Below are 21,796 nucleotides of genomic sequence, written 5' to 3' on the forward strand. Positions count from 1 at the left end.
TTTTTTTTTTTTTTTTTTTTTTTTCCTTACATGGACCTTACACATATAAGATCAGGCTGGCCTCAAACACAAGTGATCTCTTGATTCTGCTACCTTAGAGCAAGGAATACACTTGACTGTATTATTTAAAATTGGTATTCCCTATGTGACTGACAAGATTGTAGTGCACAGCATTTAAGAATACAATTTTGTGAACCGAGGGGTTGGCTCCAGGATTAAGAGCACATACTGCTCTGATAAAGCACCACGTGGAGTTTCCAGCATCCAGCTGTACCTCCAGCTCCCGCATCAGACACTTGGCCCCTTGCTGCACTGCACTCAGGTACACACACTCAAGCAGGCACATAGATATGATTAAAAATAAAATAAATCTTTATTAAAAATATAAGTCAAATATGATATTGCATACATTTAATCCCAGTGCTTGAGAGGCAAAGGTAAATGGGACTTTATGATTTGGAGGCCAGCCTGGTCTACATAGTGAGTTCTAAGCCAGCTAGTATTGTTTTTAATATTTTTTTTTCCCTTTTCTTTTGAGACATGGTATCACTATGTAGCCTTGGCTGGTCAGGAACTTGATCTGTCGACCAGTTTTGCTGCTAACTCAGATTGAACTGCCTCTGCTTCTCAAGTGCTGGAAGTAAAAGACTTGTGCCACCACTCCCAGTTACAAAACTTATTTTTGATGTGTGTGTGTATGTTCACACATGTTCATGTCCTGGAAACTGGAGGTGCTGGATCCCACTGTAGTTGGGTTAACTGGAGATTTTGAGTCTTCAGACATGGGTGCTAGGAACTGAACTCTGGGTCTCTGCAAGAGCTGTACACACTCTCAACTGCTGAGCCATCTCTGCAGCTTCATAAAGAATATAATTTTGATAGTGATTTAGTGCCTGTCTCTTCATCTGTAAAATAAACAGGTTTAATGGAAGTGAAAGAAAGTCAGGAAAGCTTGAGTCTTCTCAGACGTCTCTGCTCTCCTTGGCTGTGTTTTGTTTCCGGTACTGGGGTTTAAGCATATGGCCTCACACATGCTTTTTCACACGGCCTTTGTACCTCACCCCTCCCGTTGGCCCTGCATGTAGTAAGTAAGTAGTAATTACTGAGTGGATGGATTCCTTGGAGCAGATGGAATTTCAGTATTCTGTATCCTTTTATTGGGGAAGTGGAAGGAGTCACGTGCTGTTAGATCCCTAGTTGCCATGGAAGGCGCACAGGTAACTCGTGGGACAGTTCTAGATGTTAGGGAACTTATGGGCCAACTTCTTTATTGGTCTTGTCCTCCTCTCAGACTCAATTTTAAACCTTTCTTCCAGGTCATTTCCTTGGAGAAACTGAAAGATTTTGGTGAATGTGTCATTGCCCTTCAAGCCAGTGTCATAAAGAAATTTCTGCAAGGATTTATGGCTCCTAAGCAGAAGAAGCGGAAACTCCAAAGTGAAGATTCCACAAAGTCCGAGGAAGTAGATGAAGAGAAAAAGATGGTAGAGGAAGCAAAGGTACTGAGTTGCTGAATCTAAGCACTGGGAACGCCTTTGAGTGCAAGACCGAGAAGTAGAGCCACTGCCTGTGCTCGAGTTGTGTTTCTAGTGAATAGCTGTGTGTTGAACATATAGTAAGGTAGAAAGTATAATGAACATGCTTGTCCTGTGGCAGGCTCAGCATCATTTAGCTTTACTTATGCTGAGAAGTCCCAGTTCTTCCCCTATTAACAGTGTAGCCAGCTTCTGCTGTGGCCTCAGCTTTACCAGAGAGGATTGTGCACATGTCAGCATGTCATTGCTATCTCAGAAAAGATGGACCTACCTGGGGTTTCTACTAAACAAGTATCCCTTTTCTACCATCTTAGACCTCAACCCCCCCAGATGGTAGGGCAGGTCTTTAATCCTAGCAGGCATGTCTCTGAGTTCAAGGCTAGGACAGCCAGGGCTATATAGAAATTCTGCCTCAAAAGGAAAAAAGAGAATTGAAGCCATTGTGAGTCTAGGCCATCCGTGCTGATGGGCTAACTTGTGAGGGTGGCAGGGTGGCAGAGCAGTAGGTGTGGGGGCTGGATTCTGAAGGAACCTCAAATGCAGATTAAAATGACGTATGTCTCACTGTCAGACAAATCCATCTAGTTTTCTTTTGTTGTTTGTTGTAGCCAGTATTCTCACTGTGCTGGCCTGGAACTCTGTATAAACTGGCCTAGAACCAGAGTTCTACCTGCCTCTGTGATTAAAGGTGTGTTTCACCATGCCTGACCTTTTCGTTTGTTTTGTTTTGTTTTGCTTTGCTTTAATCCAGGGTCTTAATGTAGCCCCAGTTGGGTTTGAACTCCTGAGTCCTCTTCCTTGCGCCTCCCAAGTGACACACAGGCAAGCACCACTACAGGCAGCTGGATTAATAAGTCTCCTCCCTAGGGGCCGCCGAGATAGCAAGGCAGTTGAGAGCACTGGCTGCTCTTGCAGAGTACCTGGGTTCAATTTCCAGCACCCACATGGTAGCTCACAACTGTCTATAACTCCAGTTCTAGCTGGTCCAACAAGCCTTTTTATCTGTGCATATGTGATTACAAGCAAAAATGCTTAAGAGTAAGTCTCCTGCTCTTCCTAAAACACCTCAAGAGTTCTTGCACAGTTGTTTCTCCTTACTTTCCTTAGACCACCGTGGTATATGATTCAGGGAGGATCGTTTGGAGTAAACTGGTTTACACACCTATTGCTGTATTTGTGAGAAGCTGTTTTACTAAATGCTACGTGGGTTTTGTTTTGAACTCGGTTTTTGTTTTATGTGTATGTGTGTGCACACATTTGTGTGCCACAGCAGGTGGGGGTCAGAGGGCAGCTTGCAGGAGCCCGTCATTTCATCATGCAGGTCTTACAGATAGATTGATTGTTGGGCTTGGTGTCGATTGCCTGCTCCTTGTGAGCCATGCTGCTCTTTAACCCAGCTGTGTACGAACTTCTATTGGAAAGCTCTTAGAAAGGATCTTTCCTTGCTATTTATTTTTCCTGTGACATTTTCTTTCTCACTGAGGACCAACAGGTAGTTAAGTCTCATTAAGGTCCCTTTTTGTACTAAACCCTGAACTGAAATAGATGTAAGCCCTAGACTGTGCAGAAGTGGAGAACTTCTTGGGAAAATCAGTTAGGCTGCTTGCTGAGTTGTTCTGCTGTGCTCTGTTCTAGCAATATCCTGCCCTGCAGCTCCCACCAAAGGTCAGCTTTGCCACAGCTCAAAATTTTCCACTGTCCTCTGCTTTGAAAGTTTCCACTTAGCAAGGGCCAGAGTTTCCTTGGCTGGGACCAGGCTGCTACATGAGTTTATGTCAGTCTCGTCTGGGCTCCAGTTTCTTGGGATCTATGAGATCGTTTCATGGCCTAGGATATACGTTTTAAAAAATTTTAAAATAGAGTTTATTTCCACCTGGATTGATAATGTGTGTGCCTGCTTGTCTATGTGTGCACCATACCATGTGCATACAATGCTTTCAAAAACCAGAAAAAAAGCATCAGCTCCCCTGGAACTAGAGTTACAGGCAGTTGTCAGCTCCTGCTGTGGGTGCTGGAGACTGAACGATAGTCCTCTCCAAGAGCAGTAAGCCAACTCTTCAGCCCTAATCTATAAATCTAACACCAATTTTGTTTCTCTGAATTGAGAAAGATAATGTATACTTTAGGAAAATCCTGGGGTTTATTTGTCATTCTTTCTCCCTTTCTGCCTCTATTTCTCTTCTCTCCTTCTCTGCCTCTGTCTTTTTAAAGACTGGTCTTTGGTTGTTGTTTTGTTTTGTTGTTTTTTTGTTGTTGTTGTTTTGTTTTGTGTTTCAAGACAGGGTTTCTCTGTATAGCCCAGGCTGTCCTCGAACTCAGAAATCTGCCTGCCCTTGGGATTGACTCTTAACAATGTGGTCCAGGCTTTCCTCAAAGCTATAATTCTGTCTCAGCTTCTTTTTGATTTTTCGAGACAGGGTTTCTCTGTATAGCTGTCCTAGAACTCACTTTGTAGACCAGGCTGACCTTGAACTCAGAAATCCGCCTGCCTCTGCCTCCCGAGTGCTGGGATTAACCACCATGCCTGTCTCAACTTCTTGAGTGTTGGAATAACAGATGTGTGTCACTGTGTCTGGCTTTGTCTCTAATTTGTTTGCGTTTGTTCTGACAACTCTATTGTCTGCCTCTTTTTTGTTTTGTTTTGTTTTTATGAGTTGACCTTGAACTCATAGTGATCCTCCTTCCATTTAAATACTCTAAAAGTTCCTTAATACCTAATAAATGAGGTACTGTGGTTTTACCTTTTTTTTTCTTTTGTTTTCTTTCGAGACAGGGTTTCTCTGTGTAGCCCTGGCTGTCCTGGAACTCCCTCCTTAGACCAGGTTGACCTCAAACTCAGAAATCCACCTGCCTCTGTCTTCTAGTGCTGGGATTAAAGGCATGTGCCACCACTGCCTGGTAGTACTGTGTAATATTTAAGAGTATGAATTTGCCTGTCTTTCTAGTGCATGTACCTCATAGATCTTTCATGTCGCGGTCCCTTGTTGGTGTGTTCTGTCACAGCAGCAAAGCTTTCCATTTTGAATGCTATTTTGTGGCAGACTCTTGTACAACCTTCTGTCGCTTCCAGAGTGAGGATAGCTGCCTTTCTAGTGTTAAACAAAGGGGCTAATGGTGTGGTTTAACATGTAAACTCCTTCCTGAATTCTGTTCCACTTCCTAACCAGAGGCTTACTGTAAGCATTCCAAGTTTCCGGACTTGTTCTGACAAAATAAGATGCCTACTGGGCCATCTCATTTACATCAAATACCTACTTTATAGGGAGGGGGTGTCATGTTTACCACCCAAATTCTAATTGTAGCCCTCTTCATTCTAACTGTGACTAATTCTAATTTAATTTGTATTTCCTGGTGATGTAAGGGGAGGTACAAAGTATATAGTGGTGATGGATGTCCAGGGGTAATTGGACAACCCTTGGGACTTGAGAATTTACAATTTAAAGGCTGGGGAGGAATGCCTTATACCAGGTACATGAGCTTTCTGGCTAAGATTTAACTGTATCTGTGGCCTGAATGGACGCCTCATCAGTCAAGGTTTTGTAGGCTATATGCATTGATAGATACTGCGTGGTGGTGTTCAGGGTACTTTTTTGTTTTATTTTGTTTTGTTTTTTGGTTTTTCGAGACAGGGTTTCTCTGTATTGCCCTGGCTGTCCTGGAACTCACTGTGTAGACCAGACTGGCCTGGAATTCAAATCCGCCTGCCTCTGCCTCCCAAGTGCTGGGATTAAAGGTGTGCACCACCACTGCCCGGCTCCTTCTACTTCTAAATGACGCTGATCTCACTGGAAGAGACATGTTGCTTCTCATCCCTACTGTATGCTTAGTTTTGGTGTGACCTCTTCCAAGCTTGGTTTTTATTCTTTGAAGCCTTGTTGGTGGGTTTTAATAAAACTCTAGAAGGCAAATATTCTCGGAATTCTGTCTACCCATTCTTAGCCCTGTCTAATCTTTGAGGTCATGGTCATAAAACCAGGCTGTTTTACTTGCTGCTCAGGTTGCCTCTGCACTGGAGAAATGGAAAGCAGCCATTCGTGAAGCGCAGACCTTTTCCAGGATGCACGTTCTGCTTGGGATGCTCGATGCGTGTATCAAGTGGGACATGTCCGCAGAAAACGCTAGATGCAAAGTTTGTCGGAAGAAAGGTATGCATTGAGGCGAGTTGCTCATTGACTGTTTGGGACTAGACTTTCCAAAAACTCTTTTTTTTTTTTTTCTTTTTCCTTTGAAGGAATTTTGGTTTTTTTTTTGAGATGGGGTTTCTTAGTGTAGCCTTGGCTGTCCTGAAATTTGCTCTGTAGATCATCAGACTCTCTCTCCCAAGTGCTAGGATTCAAGGAGTGAACCACCACAACCAACCTTCTGAAGGAATTTTTGTACATCATTTAGCCCCACTCCAGTATGCACGTTCAAACTGTGGTAGGCAGACTTTCTGCAGGAGCAAGTTAGTTAACCTAAAATCTATAGATTAGATCTGGAACCTTAGTGCATTGGTCACCTGTGAGTTGAGGTAGGTGCTTCCAGCAGGGGGCAATCTTTGCACATTGCACACCCAGACCTCAGTCTTTAGCCTAGAGTCCGGAGCAGAACATTTGGATTTTTTTTTTTTTTTTTTACTTCTTGCAGTAAACAGCTTAGGGCTGTTTCCAGAGCATGAGGCACTGTATAGACTTGGTTGCTGTAAAACTGAGCAGACTAAGAGAAAAGAAAGTTAGTCAGATGAAGTTCATGCAGGGTACTGTCTACTGTAGAGAGGCCAGATCACTGAGGGCCCATGCAGACATGTGTGGAAGAACTTTGGGCTCCAAGAAGAACTGCAGAGTCTCCATTCATTCATCCTTTTAATTAAAGTACCTGCACAGCTAAACATTTTATTTATTTATTTATTTGCTTATTTTGAGATAGGGTCTCATGTAACTCTGGCTAGACTGAAACTCAAAAATACCTACCTGCCTGCTTCTGCCTCCTCAGTGATGGGATTAAAGGAGTATGTCCCCATGCTCAGTTAATTCTTAGTGACTGTTAACTGTCCTGCCCTGGTTCTTGGTAGTTCTGAGGAGATGAGTTAGGAACTCTCCCTAAATTGTCCAATTTTCAGAAAATAAATGCACTTTTTAAAGAGCAGGCTACAAAGATGTTCTAGTTGGTAACATCTTTGTTACCAAGTTGCACACAAGCCTGAGGACCATAGTTCCATTGCTCACCTACATAAAGATCCCAGCTCTTCGGAGGTGGAGACAAGGAGCTTGTCTAGCTCTGAGCTCCAATGAGAAACTCAGTATGCTGAGGTGGAAAGCTGTCAAATACAGTAACTAATGTCAGCTTCTAGCCTCCATGTGCACACACAGAAGCAGCTGGGTGTGCTGGGATGTATCTGTGATCTACCACTTAGGAGGCAGGGGCAGGAGGAGCTCCCCCAATTCCAGGCCAATGTGGCTATAGACTGAGTCCTTGTCTTGAAAGAAAGACAAAGGAGCTGGAGTGGTGCTCCGCTCTCACAGGTGCTCACAACTGTTCTGGAGGGTCCGTGTTGAGCGGTTTGGAACTCCAGCTCCAGGGCATCCAAACTCTCAGACACACATGGATGTGAATAAGGAGAGGGAGAAGTGCTGTGCTGCGCTACCAACAGTGCTGTGTGCGCCTGTCTTTGCAGGTGAGGATGACAAGCTGATCCTGTGTGATGAGTGTAATAAAGCCTTCCACCTGTTCTGTCTGAGGCCGGCCCTTTATGAAGTACCAGATGGTGAGTGGCAGTGTCCAGCTTGCCAGCCTCCTACTGCCAGGCGCAATTCCCGTGGCAGGTGAGAAGTTTTTAAAAGTAAGCTGGGGGCTGAGGATCTGGTTTATGTCCACTTGGCATGTACAAAGGCCTGGATTTGATCCCTAGCACTGCAGAAGTCAGGCATGATGCTGCAAGTCTGTTATCCCAAACACTAGGGAGGTGGAGGCAGGGGATCGGTAGTTCTGGGTCATTCTTGGCTACAGAGCAGTTCAAAGACTTTCTGGGCTGTGTGAGACCATTAGATAACTTCGTTGGAAAATTAGTTTCAGTTATTCAAAACTGAGTGTTTCCAAGGAGCTGTAAGCTTATTTGGGTGTCAAGCTTGGTCATTTGTGGTATAGATACAGAAGCTTAGGTGCTGTCATACGACTTTGGTTTAGGGTGTGACTGTGTGTGTGTGTGTGTGTGTGTGTGTGTGTGTGTGTGTGTGTAGTTTCGTTTAAATTTTTTTTTTTTTTTTTTTTTTGGTTTTGGATTTTCAAGACAGTGTTTCTCTGTGTAGCCTTGTCTGTCTTGGAACTCACTCTGTAGACCAGGCTGGCCTCGAACTTAATTTTACTTCTTTCTGTATATGAATATTTTACCTGAGTGTGTGTATATAAATAATATTGATGTCTTACCTATGGATGTGAGAAGGGTGTATTGGATCCCCTGGAACTGGAGTTGTGGTCACAGGCTATCATGTGAGTGATGGGAATTGAACCCTGGTTCTTCAAGAGCAACAAGTGCCCTAACTGCTGAGCCATTTAGTTGTTTTTTTTTTTTTTTTTAAAGATTTATTTTATTTTATTTCTTATATGTAAGTACACTGTAGCTGTCTTCAGACACCAGAAGAGGGCGTCAGATCTCATTATGGGTGGTCGTGAGCCACCATGTGGTTGCTGGGAATTGAACTCAGGATCTCCAGAAGAACAGTCAGTGCTCTTAACCTCTGAGCCATCTCTCCAGCCCTGAGCCATTTAGTTTTATTTACTGTTGACATTTCTGCTTCTCACTGTTAGCACTGTCCCCTCCCTCTTTTGTTTTGGTTTCTCTGTATAGTCCTGGATGTCTTTGAACTCAGAGATCTGCCTGACTCTTCAGGGTGCTCGCTCGCGCTCTCTCTCTCTCTCTCTCTCTCTCTCTCTCTCACACACACACACACCACATTTAGCTTATTTTGTTTTAAATGTGTAAATGTATGTAAGCATTTTACCTGAATCTGTGTCTATGCACCACATGTGTGCCTGGTGCTTATGGAGGCCAGAAGAGGGCACTGGATCCTCTGAAAGCCAAGTTAGAGATTGTTGTGAGCATCTATGTAGGTGTTAGGGATTAACCCTAGGTCCACTGGAAGAACTGCCACTGTTAACTCTGAGTCATCTCTTTAGCTCCTTGATACACTTCCTTCTCTCTCAGGTATCAATAACATCTTTTCCTGCCTTTAAATTGACCTCATTGCTTACTTTATAGCTGCTTCTACAGGCAGTCACTACTGAGCATCTGTAGCCAAGTCACGCCTTCTCTACCCACGCTTACTCGCCTTCCCTGCTGTCTGTTTGGATATGTATGTCAGTACAGCCAGACCAACACCTTGAATGCTTCTTACACTGACATTTGAGATGTGAAAGGGCATCCTTACAGGCACTAGGCTGTCTCTTATAAAGGGCAGAGCTGTTTGATTTCAACCACACCTTAGCAGCCGTGCTGGGTTAGTTCTCCCTCTATCTCCATTATCATGTCCTCTTGTAGGGACATGCGGCGTGCTGCTCTGAAGTAGTGTTTTAGACCAGCTGTTCTGAGCAGGGATTAGTTGCTTTGTTGTATGGTCATCTGCAAGCTGTTTCAGCTCCTGGAAGAGAGCCATCAAGGTGTGCAGTAACACCTGCTGGCCTCTCAGCCCTCTCAATGCACCCAAGTCGGGCAGCCGTGGTGTCTAAAATGTTTCCTTATCTGGCTTTTGTGAGACAGAAGTAATGGTGGTTTATACTGTTTGTGAGGGGAAGTAGAGGTTGTATTTTGTTGTTGGTCCCTTTCCTCCATTGGTGTCCCTTAGACCCTTAGGCTAGGACAGGGAGCATACTGATGAAGCATAGTAGGACTGAACTCCAGGTCGCTTCCCTTACTGCCAGCTCAGTCTGGTCCTTGAATAGCGTTGCTGCAGAGATCTAAGGGGCTTTAGCTCTCTGTAAGCCGTCCTGGACTAAACTAAAACCATGTCTTTGCTTGGCTTTTCCTTTCTTAGGAATTACACCGAAGAGTCTACCTCTGCGGGCAGCGAGGGGGATGAGAGCGATGAAGAAGAAGAGGAAGAAGAGGAGGAGGAGGAAGAAGAAGAGGATTATGAAGTGGCTGGCTTGCGGTGTAAGTGTCTAGTATGGCATAGTTGCCTCGGTCTCTCAAACTGACCAGAGAAGCCTGGCTGACAAGAGAAATTCAGCCTCACCATTTTGCTGTCTTCCTCTTCTTCCTTGGGGCTGTGGGTAAATGAGCTGCCATGTGTTTCTATTGGCTTTCAAGATGAACTGGGTGGAGAGGTGGATCGCACCTAACAATCTATACTGCTTTACCATATGATCAGTGTTCACTTCCCAGTGTCCACGTTAGGCAGCTCACAACTGCCTGCAACTCCAATTCCAGGGATCTAGGACCCTTATCTAGACACTTATCTGGAACCTTCATTCATGTGGACATATGTACATGTTACACTGGTCCACACAGAAACATGGTTTAAAATAAAATCTATTTTTAAGCTGTCAGGGAGAAGGTGAAGTGGTTCCCAGCTCGTCAGCCCACAGCAGAGCACTTGCTCTAGGATTTAGTGGAATTCAAGCATGTTTATGACAAGGTTTCTGGTCTAGCCCCATCTATGCATAGTGACAATGGCCAGAGAGGCCTTTGGCCTATGGTACAGGGCTGGTTTCGGCTATTTCTGATTGTCTCATCACATGCTGATTAATGCTCCCCAAAGTATGCACATCTCCAGCTTTCCGTGTTTGGAAAAGGAAGGCTGGTTTTCCTGTGGTTCAGTACTAGGGATGCGGAGAATGCCCGTGTTGTCCTTGATGAAGCCAGTGACTCCAGCAATCCTTTCAGTGGTATCCTCTTCGTAGGCCAGTAGAAAACAGAGCACAGGTCTCGCAGCTCTGTAGCATTATCCATGCTGTGAGAAGAAAGCGGGTGTTTGGTGCGGCCATTTCCTCCTATGATGGTGTATCTATCCTGTGTGTTCTGGCTTCCATGCCTGTCCTAATTTACTTTCCTCCCTCACACTGCACAGCAGTTGAATGGTGATCTTTCCCATCTCAGGCTCTGTTTTGAGAATGGAACTCAACGTGTATTCATGGCTTTCCTGGAACTTGCAGTGTAGCTTGGGCTGGCCTCAGGTTGCACAGATAGCTGCCTGTCTAAGCCTTCTAAATGTTCTGATGGAGGTAGATTTCCAAAGCGGTCCTGGAACACCTCCCCCACCCCCATGGTGGGATTGCAAACGCATGCCTCCACACTAGACTGTTGGTTCACTACTTATGACTTCAGCGGTTCAGGGCCAGCCCATGCCATGAAGAGCCTCCTCAGAATGATCCGTAGTGTGGACGCGCACTGTCCGCAGAGCTGGGTGCAGCAGTGTTGATTGTCTTGATTTTCATGCTAGTGACTGCTTCCCACCTCTGCTCCACCGGGGCAGCTGTTCTCTCGCTGGGCCCCTAGGGTTAGCACCCAAGAATCTAGGAAATATTTGGTACTCCAGGGCCCTTGGTGCCTTCAGCCTTTCGGGCCACCAATGTTGGTTCCCTTGTGCAATTTCAGGCCTAGGACCTGAGCCTCAGCTCTTCCTCATGAAACTTGTCTGGAGCTGGAAGCCTTAAAATAGCCACTGAAGGGTTAGCATGGTCCAGAAATAGAATGGGAAACATGGTTCATTGGTTCTCCACATGACTGCTTCTCTGAACACATTCTCTGCCCAAATGTATCTCCCCCCACTTAGGGCATTAGTGAGGAAAGGCTGTGGAAAATGGTTTAGTGGAGAAGAAGCTTTAAGCTAATCCTTGCAGAGAATGTTCCCAAGGGCATCCCAAGGAATGTTGGTTTGCCTGTCCTGAGCACCTGTCACCAACCAGTGACATGAGTAGTCTACAAGGCTTCAAGTTTATTCTCTTCAGAGGTTCCAGGCAGGCTCGTAGGGAAGCGTCCTCGCCTTGGTTTTCAGAAACAGGAGAAAGTGGGTGCTGACTTGGATTTGCAGAATGTTGTGGGCCATGGTGTGAGTGAGCTTTCCCCTGGAAACACTGGGTAAAAGGAATAGGGTAACTGGAAGTGACGAGGCAATGTTGGATTCCCTTGTACATGAAAGTGTGTGCATTTTCTTGGGCTAAGTCTGGGCTGTAGGAGAGCCATAATGCCCTGTTGGCAAACTTGTTTCCTCCTCAGTTACTTGACAGTTGACTCCTGCAAAGACCTTGTCCTGAATGTAGCTGAACCAAGTGGGGACAGGCTAGAAGTACTGGGACCCGGCCTCCTCCAGCCTCAGAGAGGCACTGTCTGCTTGCTCTGGTGGTCTCGCCCCTCCCCTGTCTTACATACATCATGCCCCACCCACTCACCCCTTTGCTGTGCTCTGAGCCCATGTTTCATTTCAGTGAGACCTCGGAAGACCATTCGAGGCAAGCAGAGTGTTGTCCCTGCAGCAAGGCCAGGCCGACCACCCGGTAAGAAGTCACATCCTGCCAGAAGGGCACGGCCAAAGGATGACCCAGAGGTTGAAGATCTGGTAAGAGTTCCTTAGCCTCCTCTAGTCTTTGTATTCTTTATGTTCTAGTCCACAATGGGGAATTCACAAGGCAACAGGTGGGAGCTCCCCTCCCTTCCCCTCCCCTTGGGTTGGGGGCTGAGGCAGCAGATGGATAGGCTCTGGGCAGACTAGGCAGCAGGCCCTCTAGGAGCAGCTATGCCCGGCATCCTGCCTAGCCTGCAGACAGTCTCCCCTAGTTAGCAGCAGCCTGAAGCTCAGTAGGGACTTTAAAATAGTATCCATGTGTCTCTGGTGGGCCCAGAGGGGTGGGCCTCCCTGTGGGAATGCCAGCAATGCCAGAGCCACTAACTGCCGCTTTAGCCACAGTTGTTAGCATACTGCCCCACTCCTCTGTTGATTGCGGCGTCACTTCAGTAGTTTGGGTCTGGCTTGAGCTTGAACAGAAGGAAGCTCTCAGGAGCTGGCTTATCTTTACAGTCTAGTTTGGGCTTGAGGACTGAAAGAAGCCATTAGGGAAAAAAAAAAAAACAGTCTTTAAAGTTGCCAGTGCCTGTGTGGGGTTCCTACTACTGGGGTTCCACCCAGTTTGTGGCTTCCTGGAAGGGTGTCCCACCCCCTTCTGTAACCACCTCCTCCTGCAGCCAGCTGAGGACTGGTGCTACACTCTTGCTTTTCTTCTTAAACATACATATGTGTTACACAAGGCTGGCTGCTGGGGTCTGCAGCTGCTTTCTGCCATTGCTTGTTTATGTCCATAATCCTGGATCCATCTCACAGGGTTAGCCACTGCTATGTGGTCTGTTGATGATCACCTGCTGCTTTAACCACTCACTTGACTTGAGCATCACCCTACCAAGATGCCCAAGGAAGTGATGAACTGTCTTCTTTTGTGTTTTAATAGATAGGGATTTATTTATTTGTGTGTGTGTGTGTGTGCATCTGTGTGTTCTATCTAGTCTTCTACTTTTTAAACCCTACAATGACTGGTTAAGGACTGGTTAAGGACTGGTTAAGGACTGGTTAAGGACTGGTTAATGACTGGCACTCTGCTTCCTCTGCTGCTAGGTACTTCAGACCAAGCGTAGCTCGAGAAGGCAGAGTCTGGAGCTACAAAAGTGTGAGGAGATCCTTCACAAACTGGTGAAGTACCGCTTCAGCTGGCCCTTCCGGTGAGTGCCCTGCCTCTTGGCTACCCCAGCCCCTTCTTTTTGAGACAGGTCCTGGCAAAATGGGGGGATGGGGAGTCTCAGCCCTAGAAAGGGAGCACACCTTGTCTCCTAGCTCATCTTGATCCATGGCTGTAAGCATCCTGGGCTAGTGCTTCTCTAGCCTGGGCCTGTTTCTCAGTTGCTTTTTTCTACAGGGAGCCTGTAACCAGAGACGAGGCTGAGGACTACTATGATGTGATCGAGCATCCCATGGACTTCCAGACCATACAGAACAAATGCTCATGCGGGAACTACCGATCTGTGCAGGAGTTCCTCACTGACATGAAGCAAGTGTTTGCCAATGCCGAGCTTTACAACTGCCGCGGCAGCCACGTGCTGAGTTGTATGGAGAAGACAGAGCAGTGTCTGCTGGCTCTGCTGCAAAAACACCTCCCTGGCCACCCCTACGTGCGCAGGAAACGCAGGAAGTTTCCTGATAGGCTCGCTGATGATGAAGGGGACAGTGACTCAGAGTCTGTTGGACAGTCCAGGGGACGGAGACAGAAGAAGTAAAGAGGCAGGGCCTTAGTGAGGGAGCTGAGGGGGGGGGGGGAGGAACCCTCAAGGGGTGTGGGGGAGGCAGGAAAGCTAGGAGGATTTAAAGGAGAAGTAACTGGAGCATCCAGAAATGCCTGTCATGCCAAGCTTGGGCTTCTTCTGCAATTCTCCATGGAGCCTTTTTCCAGCAAAGGCAAGCTCTTTGGGGAGCATCATGCTAGCCTGATGAGCCCTGCCCAGAAAAGCTAGCAGCAGAAGCGGGCCTCCCCTGAGTTCTGAGAGTCGGTGAAGCCTAGATAGGGCTTCTGTGAGCTCTGCCCTGCTCTCCTCTTCTCCCTCCTCCTCCCTCTTCATTACAGCAGTGCCAAGCCCCCTGGCCTCAAAGAGGGTGCTGTACCCCACAGTAGGAAGGAGCGTCATCTGGCCACGCTGGGTGAGGTGTGGATCCTTTGAATTTATATTTATACACAGTCCTATTTCTTTACGTCCGCACTGTCTCTTCCTCCTCCTCCCTCTCAGGTGACAGTATCAGCGAGTGCCATACAGAATTCTGTGTTCACCAGCATCTTGGGACAGTGTGGGCTTTGAGTTGATCGTGGCAGAGTAGAGGGACATTTTCTGGAGCTGTTCCTGAGGACTCTCCATTGTGCAGCCCTTCCCCGCCCTCACCCAGCTCACCGCCTCATAAAAGACAAAGCAAACTAAGGCACTTCCCATAGACTGGGGTCCTGCTTCCAATCATGCTATGACCTAGGCTTTAATGGCTCTGGCCAGAGGGGTGTTGGAGCCCAGCCCACCCACAAACCAGACAAGCCCTTAGGGAGCCGGAAAAAGAGCAGGAAGAAGTTAAAATGTTTAATTTTTTAAATTGACTTTTGTAGTTATTAAAGTTGCTTGTTTCCGCAGTGATATTGTATAAAGAACATCTTGTAAAATACTTGTCATCTTGCTTTGGCACATGTACAGTACAGTTTCTATGATATGTGTTCGCTTTACTACCCTCAAAGAGGCCAGTGGGCAGCAGGATCTGGGGTTGGCACCCTCTCTGCCCTGGCAGCACTCTACCTACCTGTGAGTGCCCGCTCCTCCAGGGCCCACTCTGCAGACCTAGTGCTCCTTCCGAGGGCTTCTAGTGGAGTGTCAGCATCTGGAGGGGGTAGGGAGGGCCAGCTCTGCCCTCCGTAGCCAGTCTAGCCTTGCCTCGTGTTGTATTTAGGCAAAAGTTTGTAGTCTGCATTCCCTTTTATGACAGATTTTGATAAAAGTACAAGACAGGGTTTAATTTTCTTTTCCATCGATTTTAAATTTGGAAAATGTGAGTCCCTCAGCTCTTCTTGTTTAAAGGAAAATAAGTCCACCAGTTCCGGAAGCTCACCATTCCCAGGGCTGAGGGACAGCCTTGCTGTGGCTCTGGGTGTCCAGTGGCTGAGAAAGGCTTCCTTTCTGTTCCCTAGGTTAGCGCTAACACTCACGCTGTGATCCCTGGCACCACTGCCTCCCTGTTTCCTACCCTAGATGTTGGTGTTGTAGCAGAAAGCTGGTGTTCCCACTGCAGTAACATCTATCTGCATGGTGGATTTTTAAATTGTCTTAAAGGAGGAAGGGCCACGGTAAAGGGTAGACTTGTAATAAATTGGAATTTCAAATAAACATTATGTACTTGTGTTTATAAAGAAGAGACAACTCTGATGGATCCTTTTTTTCTCTTGGGGCAGTGGTGGGCAGTGAAGCCCTGGGAGCCGGGTATTTCCAGCATGAACAATACGGTGAATTTTACAGCACCTGCCTAGAACATACACCCTACCCCACAAGAGGCCATAGCCTGTTCCAAATGCATCCCTGCTATAAAACAGCAGGACCTAGGCCCTGGAGACTGCTAGCATGGCCTGTCTGCCCTCCTGAGTGATTAGTCCTGGGGTATGCCCTCAGCTGCTCATCTCTGCTTCCCTCCTCGGTCCTCTAGAAGCTAACACCAGTCTTGCTTCTATTGAACAGACAGCCAAGTACCAATCCCTTCCTTACCTCCCGACTGGCAAGGGAAAAGAAAAGGGGTGAACTGGTTGCCCATTAGATAATGCACATCTCAACACAGCCCCCTGCCTTTATCTGGCTGCCAAAGTCTTACTGCAGGCCCTCAAGCAAGTCATGTGTACCCACTACCTTCTCCCAGTGTGGGCTATAAAAGCTTTCTCATGCAAGAGAATCCCTGCATGAGATTCAAGGTTGCTTGGCTTTGTGGGTCAGATACAGGATAAATGAATGCTCCTTACAAAGCAGAGAATGAGGGTATTGTCTGTATAAAGAACTTCCTAGGGAAGCCCAAGGTGTGGCCCGGTGGTAGACCACCTGCCTATCACACCTCTGGCCCGGAGTTCCATCCCCAGCAAAGCAAAAGCAGTGTATCTGTAGTCCATATCATGGTTCAGTTACACACGGTATTCCCAGAGAGAACTACCCATAAGGGGTGTTTTGCATTTCCTATCTCTGATTTCAACAAGATAATGAAAGACATCAAGTGAGGGCTGAGGTTTCATAAACAGTTTTAAAAAACCTTTCTTAGGCAAGCCTGGTGAGTACCTTTAATCACAGTACTCAGGTGGTAGAGACAGGCAAATCTCTCACAGGCTACTGAGTTCCAGGACAGCCAGGCCTGTATAAAGAGACCCTGTCTCAAAAAACAGAAAATTAAAAATAAAAACTTTTGAGGGGGGCCGGGCGTGGTGGTGCACGCCTTTAATCCCAGCACTCGGGAGGCAGAGACAGGAAGATTTCTGAGTTCGAGGCCCGCCTGGTCTACAAAGTGAGTTCCAGGACAGCCTGGGCTAAACAGAGAAACCCTGTCTCGAAAAACCAAAAAAAAAAAAAAAAACTTTTGAGGGGCTGCACTCATAAATGCTGGTTATGTGTAGAATACATCCAGGCCCACTGACCACAATCTGCCTGTGGCTGGGAGGCTGGGACAGTGGGTGGGGGCACATGCTGTGCAAAGGGAAGGACCTGAGATGAAACCCCCAGCACCCACAGAAAGGCTGGGTGTAGATCTGAGCTGATACCTGCCATTCTCTCTGGCCCATGTATGCATATATTCATGCATGCATACACACGCTCACACAGGCAACTTTGGCCTAATTGGCATCAACAGTCTAAATACAATTTCGGCTGCTACAGACCTCCAAGATGACCACACATCCCTCACAGGGGACAGGGATGGGACAGGTCCTGAGCTTCCCTAGCACACAGGTATACATGGTACTTCCCCAGCTTCCCACACATGTGTCAACTGCCCCAGCACAGCTGTGCATATCCCTGTGGTCCCGCCTTAACTAGAAGCTGCTGTCAGTGCCCCAAGTTCTGGTGTTTGGGGTGAGTGGGAAGGGACACAGTGGTCAATGAACTCAACAGCTCCCTACCTCCCAGACTGCTACCAAGACACATGCATAGACCTGCCCCATCTTTCCCCCTCCAGCCCAAAATACAAAGAGATAGCTTGGGGCTCCATCTACCGAATATTCTGTTTTGTTGTTAGTGAAGGGTTTTATTGTTGATGTTGATGCTGTTTTTGTTTTTTTAAGACAAGGCTTCTAACTTGCTGAGCAATTCTTTAAAAAATATTTTTTCATCAGTTTAGTGGGGGTCAGGGATTTGTGGGAGTTGGTTCTCTTACCTAGTGGGTTCAAAGGATTGAACTCAAATTAGACTCGATAGTAAACAACTTTACCTGCTGAGCCATCTGGCTTGCCCACTCTCTTTTTTATTTTTGTCCAAAGAGTCTCTGGTAGCCAGGGCATACCTGATCTTAAATTCCTGATCTTCCTGCTTCTATCTCCCAAATATTTGAATTACAAACATGCTCCACCATGCCTTTTTTTTTTTTTTTTTTTTTTTTTTTTTTTTAAGACAGGGTTTCTCTGTGTAGCCCTGGCTGTCCTGGAACTCACTTTGTACACCTGGCTGGCCTTGAACTCAGAAATCCACCTGCCTCTGCCTCCCAAGTGCTGGGATTAAAGGCATGCGCCAGCCACCACACCCAGCCACCCTGCCTCTTTTAAGCCGTGCTGGAGACAGAACCCAGGGCTTCATGCATGTTAGGCAAGGACACTGCCAACTGAGCTTGGATCCCAGCTCTCAGCAACCTTCATAGACGAGGAAAATCCTCCAAACCTGGGCGAGGGGATGACCTGGAAACAGTCTCCCTCCCTCCCTTTCTTTATAAAAAGCATCTTACTACATTTATGTATTTGTATAGTAGGTGGGGGTAAAAACAAGTCTGTGAATTGGTCCCCACCCCTATGTGAGTTCCAGCGATTGAAGGCAAGTCCTCAGTTTTAGTGGCAAGCACCTGTATCCACTGAGCTCTCTTGCCAGCTCGGACTTTATTTGCTAAAGCAAAATGTGGGTGGGTGTTTGGGAGCTTACCTGTTTCTCTAAACAGGCTAGGTGACACTGTTAGGACTAGAAGGAGCCATGTCACAGCCAGGGCCCTGTTCCTGGGTATTCACGAGGAGGTTCTTGTTGCACTTCAGAAGCACGGATCTCAGTCTTGATTTGAGACAGGTGAGAAGAGAAACACACGTACACACACCACATACGCACAGTCTAGGACTCCTATAATCCCCGATGCCCCCACAGAGGAACTTCCTCCTTGACAAGGGGTCAGAGGATGAACCTCATGGCCTCTCCCCCATGCCCAGCTCTGCTTATGAAGTTTCTCACCCTCCTGTCTTGTCTTCCCTCTTTCCAGCCCAGATAGGACACAGCAGTGCCACACGAGGGTTTATTCCAGTCACAGCATCCAGAGAAATGCCACAATAAATTACATCATTAAATAAACTCCGCACTGGACCCTGCCCCCTTCTGCCCCTTCTTATCCTGGGACCCTCTATGGACTAGGCCCACTCCCTGCATGAGAAGGAAGGTCAAGGCCCTGAGCTTTACTGGGTCCCCACCCTAGTCCTCAGCCCCCTGTGTCTCACTTGTGTGACCTTGACAGCTGGGCAGCTGTTAGTCAGCTGTCTCTGAAGGGGGGAGGGGAGGGCAAAGAGGGAGCAACCATAACTCAGCCCAGCCTATGTTCTAGAGGTGTGTGGGGTTCTCCAGAGAAGGGTCTGTCTTAGTCATGTGCAAGACCACCGTGGGGGCTTTGTAGTGGCAATGGGTACCCCGGCCATAGCCCCCTGGGGTTCGGCAGGCCTTGGCACGGGCTCGGCCAGCTGCCATTTTTCGGTAGCACAGGCTCTGCCAAGTCTGAAAAGTCTTGGAACTCCATACCCAGACTCCACTGGTGATGCCCACCACCAAGGACATGAAGATTTTGAGCATGAAGACAGCCACAGTGGGCACCGAGCCCCCTGGCAGCGAACAGTCTCTCCGGCCTCCAGGCACGGTGGCAGCAGTACATGGTTGCTCTGTGGCCCGAAGCCGCCAGAAGTCCATGTTGAGGCGTTCGTAAACGTAGCAGACAATGACACAGGTGGCCGGCACTGTGTAAAGGATGGAAAAGACTCCGATTTTGACCATCAGCTTCTCCAGCTTCTCTGTATTGGTGCCGCCCGTCTTCATGATTTTGCGGATATGGAAGAGGGCCACAAAACCGGTCAAGAGGAAACTGGTGCCCAGTACCAGGTAGCAAGAGAGGGGTACCAAAACAAAGCCAGTGAGGGCTGCCGGGTCCATGCTGGCTACATAGCAGAGTCCAGTCAGTTCATCCCCAGCCACCTTTCGCAGAGTCAGGACCACGATCGTCTTGAGCGCTGGCAGGCCCCAGGCTGCCATGTGGAAGTAGCTACCGTGAGCCTCGATGGCCTCGTGGCCCCATTTTTTGCCTGCAGCCAGGAACCAGGTGAGAGTCAAAACCACCCACCAAAGTGAGCTGGCCATCCCGAAATAATAGAGCAATAGGAAGACCAGGGTGCAGCCTGTGTTTTCCAGACCCTCCTGGATCACATACAGAGCCCCTGCCTCCTGGTCGCATGCCACACTCTGTGCACCTGCCACCGCTCTGATCAGAAAGGCCAAGGAGTAGACATTGTAGCACATGGAAAGGAAGATAATCGGGCGCTCTGGGTACTGGAACCGGTGAGGCTCCAGCAGGAAGGTGAACACGGTGAAGGCCGTGGAGAAGAAACACAACGCGGACCACACAGCCATCCAGACCAGAGCGAAGTCCTTATCGCGCCGAGACCAGAACACCTCGACGCCTGGCCCGCAGCGCGGAGCGCACGAGCGACTCTTCTCCACGTACTGGAACTTCTCCGGGTTGTCGCAGGTGCCACCGCTGCCGGGACCTGGGGCTGAATCTCCCGGTGGCCTCGCGGGCCGAGGTGCCACAGGGAGCATGCCCAGGCCCTTGTGGGGTTCTGTGGGGCCTGCGGTAGCGTTCTCCGGTGCCTCCATGCAGAGCGCGTGCGGGTCGTTGCGCGTGGGGAGCCGGGCACAGTCGAGTGAGTCCGGCCAGCCGAAATTGAATTGCTCCATGATGGGGGCGCAGCGCAGGCGAGCCTGCTCGCACATGGGCCGGCAGGCGGGGATGGGAGTGGAGACCTGGTCGGTGCACATTGGGGCGTAAAGCGAGCAGAGGAAGAAGCGCAGGTGGCTGTGGCAGCCGTACTGCACGAGGGGCGAGAACTCGGCCAGCTGCGCGGCCGCCTCGCCCTGCGACGTGTGGCCCAGTAGGTTGGGCATGCGGGTCAGGTTGTAGCCGATGCCCCGGCACATGGGGATCTCCATCGCTTGGCACGGTGCGGGGCCACGGCCGCGCTCCGGATCGAAGCGGCCGATCTCCAGCGCCGCGCCGCCCGTCGCCAGCAGCTGCCACAGAAGCAGCGCTCCGCGGAGCAGCGGTGGCACGGCCATCGCCCCGCGGCGCGGCCGCCCCGACTCACTCGCGCCGCTCCATCCCGTGTCCCGGGATCTGCGCGCCACGTCGCGGCTCCCGCGCCATCTCTCGGCAGCCCACGTGTGTCCCGGAGCGCGCGGCGCCTTCGGAGGAACAGCCGCTACCACCGCCGTCGCCTCCGCCGCCGCCGATGCCGCTGCCACTCCAGCCAGAGCCGGCGCGGTCTCCGCCGCCAGCCGCCGCGGCTCCGAACCCTGAGGGCGTGGTCAGTGGGAGGACGCGCCCAGGGGCGGGGCAGTCCCTCAGGGCACGCCCCCGTCGCGCTTTAAAGGTGCCGCGCCTCTCTGCCACGCTGGAGGCGTGTGGGCGACATCGTGGGGCAGCTTTTCTTCGCTTCTGCTCATTTCTTTCCCTTCCTTCGCAGACTCGACAGTCCGCGGGAACACACCTCCCAACGTACTCCCTCGCAATGTCAAGTGCGCCCTTTTCTTCCCAGGTGGGAGGGGACCATCCCAAGCTCTCCAAGCTCCAGGCTAGGGAGTTGCTTGCTCCCCCTCGCCTCTCTTTCCCTCTTCAGGGTCTTTTTGTTAATCCTGTTGGTTTTGAGTCAGGGTCTCATAGAACCCAGGCTGGCCTCGAGCTCACCTTGAATTCCTGAGCCTCCTGCCTCATAAGGGCTGCCACCACATGAGTTTTTTATGCTGTTCATTCTAGGGATGGAACCCAGGCGAGACAAGCCACGTGCCCAGCCCAAACTTCGGTGATTTTGATTTGTTTTCATTATATTTATCACACACACACATCCTGCCGCTTGTCTGCGTGTGTGTGTGTGTGTGTGTGTGTGTGTGTGTGTGTGTGTGTGAGAGAGAGAGAGAGAGAGAGAGAGAGAGAGAGAGAGAGACATGCACGAAACTACATGCAAGCAAGGACAACTTGGGGAGTCAGTACTCTTCTTCCATCATGGGATACCTGCCCCCCACACACACACACTCGGGTCATCATGACTGGGATGACTGACTACCTTTATACTGAGCCATGCCTCCGGCTCCTCCACTTGTCTGTTTTGTTGTTGCTTTGTTTTTAATTTTTAAATTTTCTTATTCATGTGTATGGTGCTTTGCCTGTCTATCTGTATGGCACCACGTGTGTGCCTGGTACACTTGGAGGCCCGAAGAAGGCTTTGGAACTGGAGCTGTGAACTCCCACGTG

The 21,796-nt window shown here is 48.7% G+C and overlaps 2 protein-coding genes across 2 annotated transcripts in view; one reads left to right on the top strand and one right to left on the bottom strand.

Moving 5' to 3' along the window:
* Positions 1-15,428, top strand: part of Baz1b (bromodomain adjacent to zinc finger domain 1B) — a 56,353-nt gene extending 40,925 nt beyond the window's left edge. Inside the window, exons 13-19 of the mRNA XM_021222545.2 lie at positions 1,317-1,499; positions 5,533-5,680; positions 7,189-7,336; positions 9,542-9,660; positions 11,934-12,064; positions 13,112-13,215; positions 13,410-15,428. Of these exons, the coding sequence (XP_021078204.1) occupies positions 1,317-1,499; positions 5,533-5,680; positions 7,189-7,336; positions 9,542-9,660; positions 11,934-12,064; positions 13,112-13,215; positions 13,410-13,767 (1,191 nt within the window). The 3' untranslated portion in view covers positions 13,768-15,428. The remainder of the gene's footprint in view (positions 1-1,316; positions 1,500-5,532; positions 5,681-7,188; positions 7,337-9,541; positions 9,661-11,933; positions 12,065-13,111; positions 13,216-13,409) is intronic.
* Positions 15,429-18,512: 3,084 nt separating this feature from the next.
* On the bottom strand, positions 18,513-20,801 carry Fzd9 (frizzled class receptor 9). Its single transcript, XM_021186778.1, has one exon. It carries the CDS (start codon positions 20,602-20,604, stop codon positions 18,826-18,828), a length of 1,779 nt encoding a protein of 592 aa, XP_021042437.1. The 5' UTR covers positions 20,605-20,801; the 3' UTR covers positions 18,513-18,825.
* Positions 20,802-21,796: the final 995 nt, after the last annotated feature.

Source organism: Mus pahari, chromosome 23, assembly GCF_900095145.1.
Source record: "Mus pahari chromosome 23, PAHARI_EIJ_v1.1, whole genome shotgun sequence".
Lineage (NCBI taxonomy): Eukaryota > Metazoa > Chordata > Mammalia > Rodentia > Muridae > Mus > Mus pahari.

Excerpts from the sequence above, each read along its gene's own strand:
- Fzd9 (XM_021186778.1), bottom strand. The coding sequence starts at position 20,604 with ATGGCCGTGCCACCGCTGCTCCGCGGAGCGCTGCTTCTGTGGCAGCTG.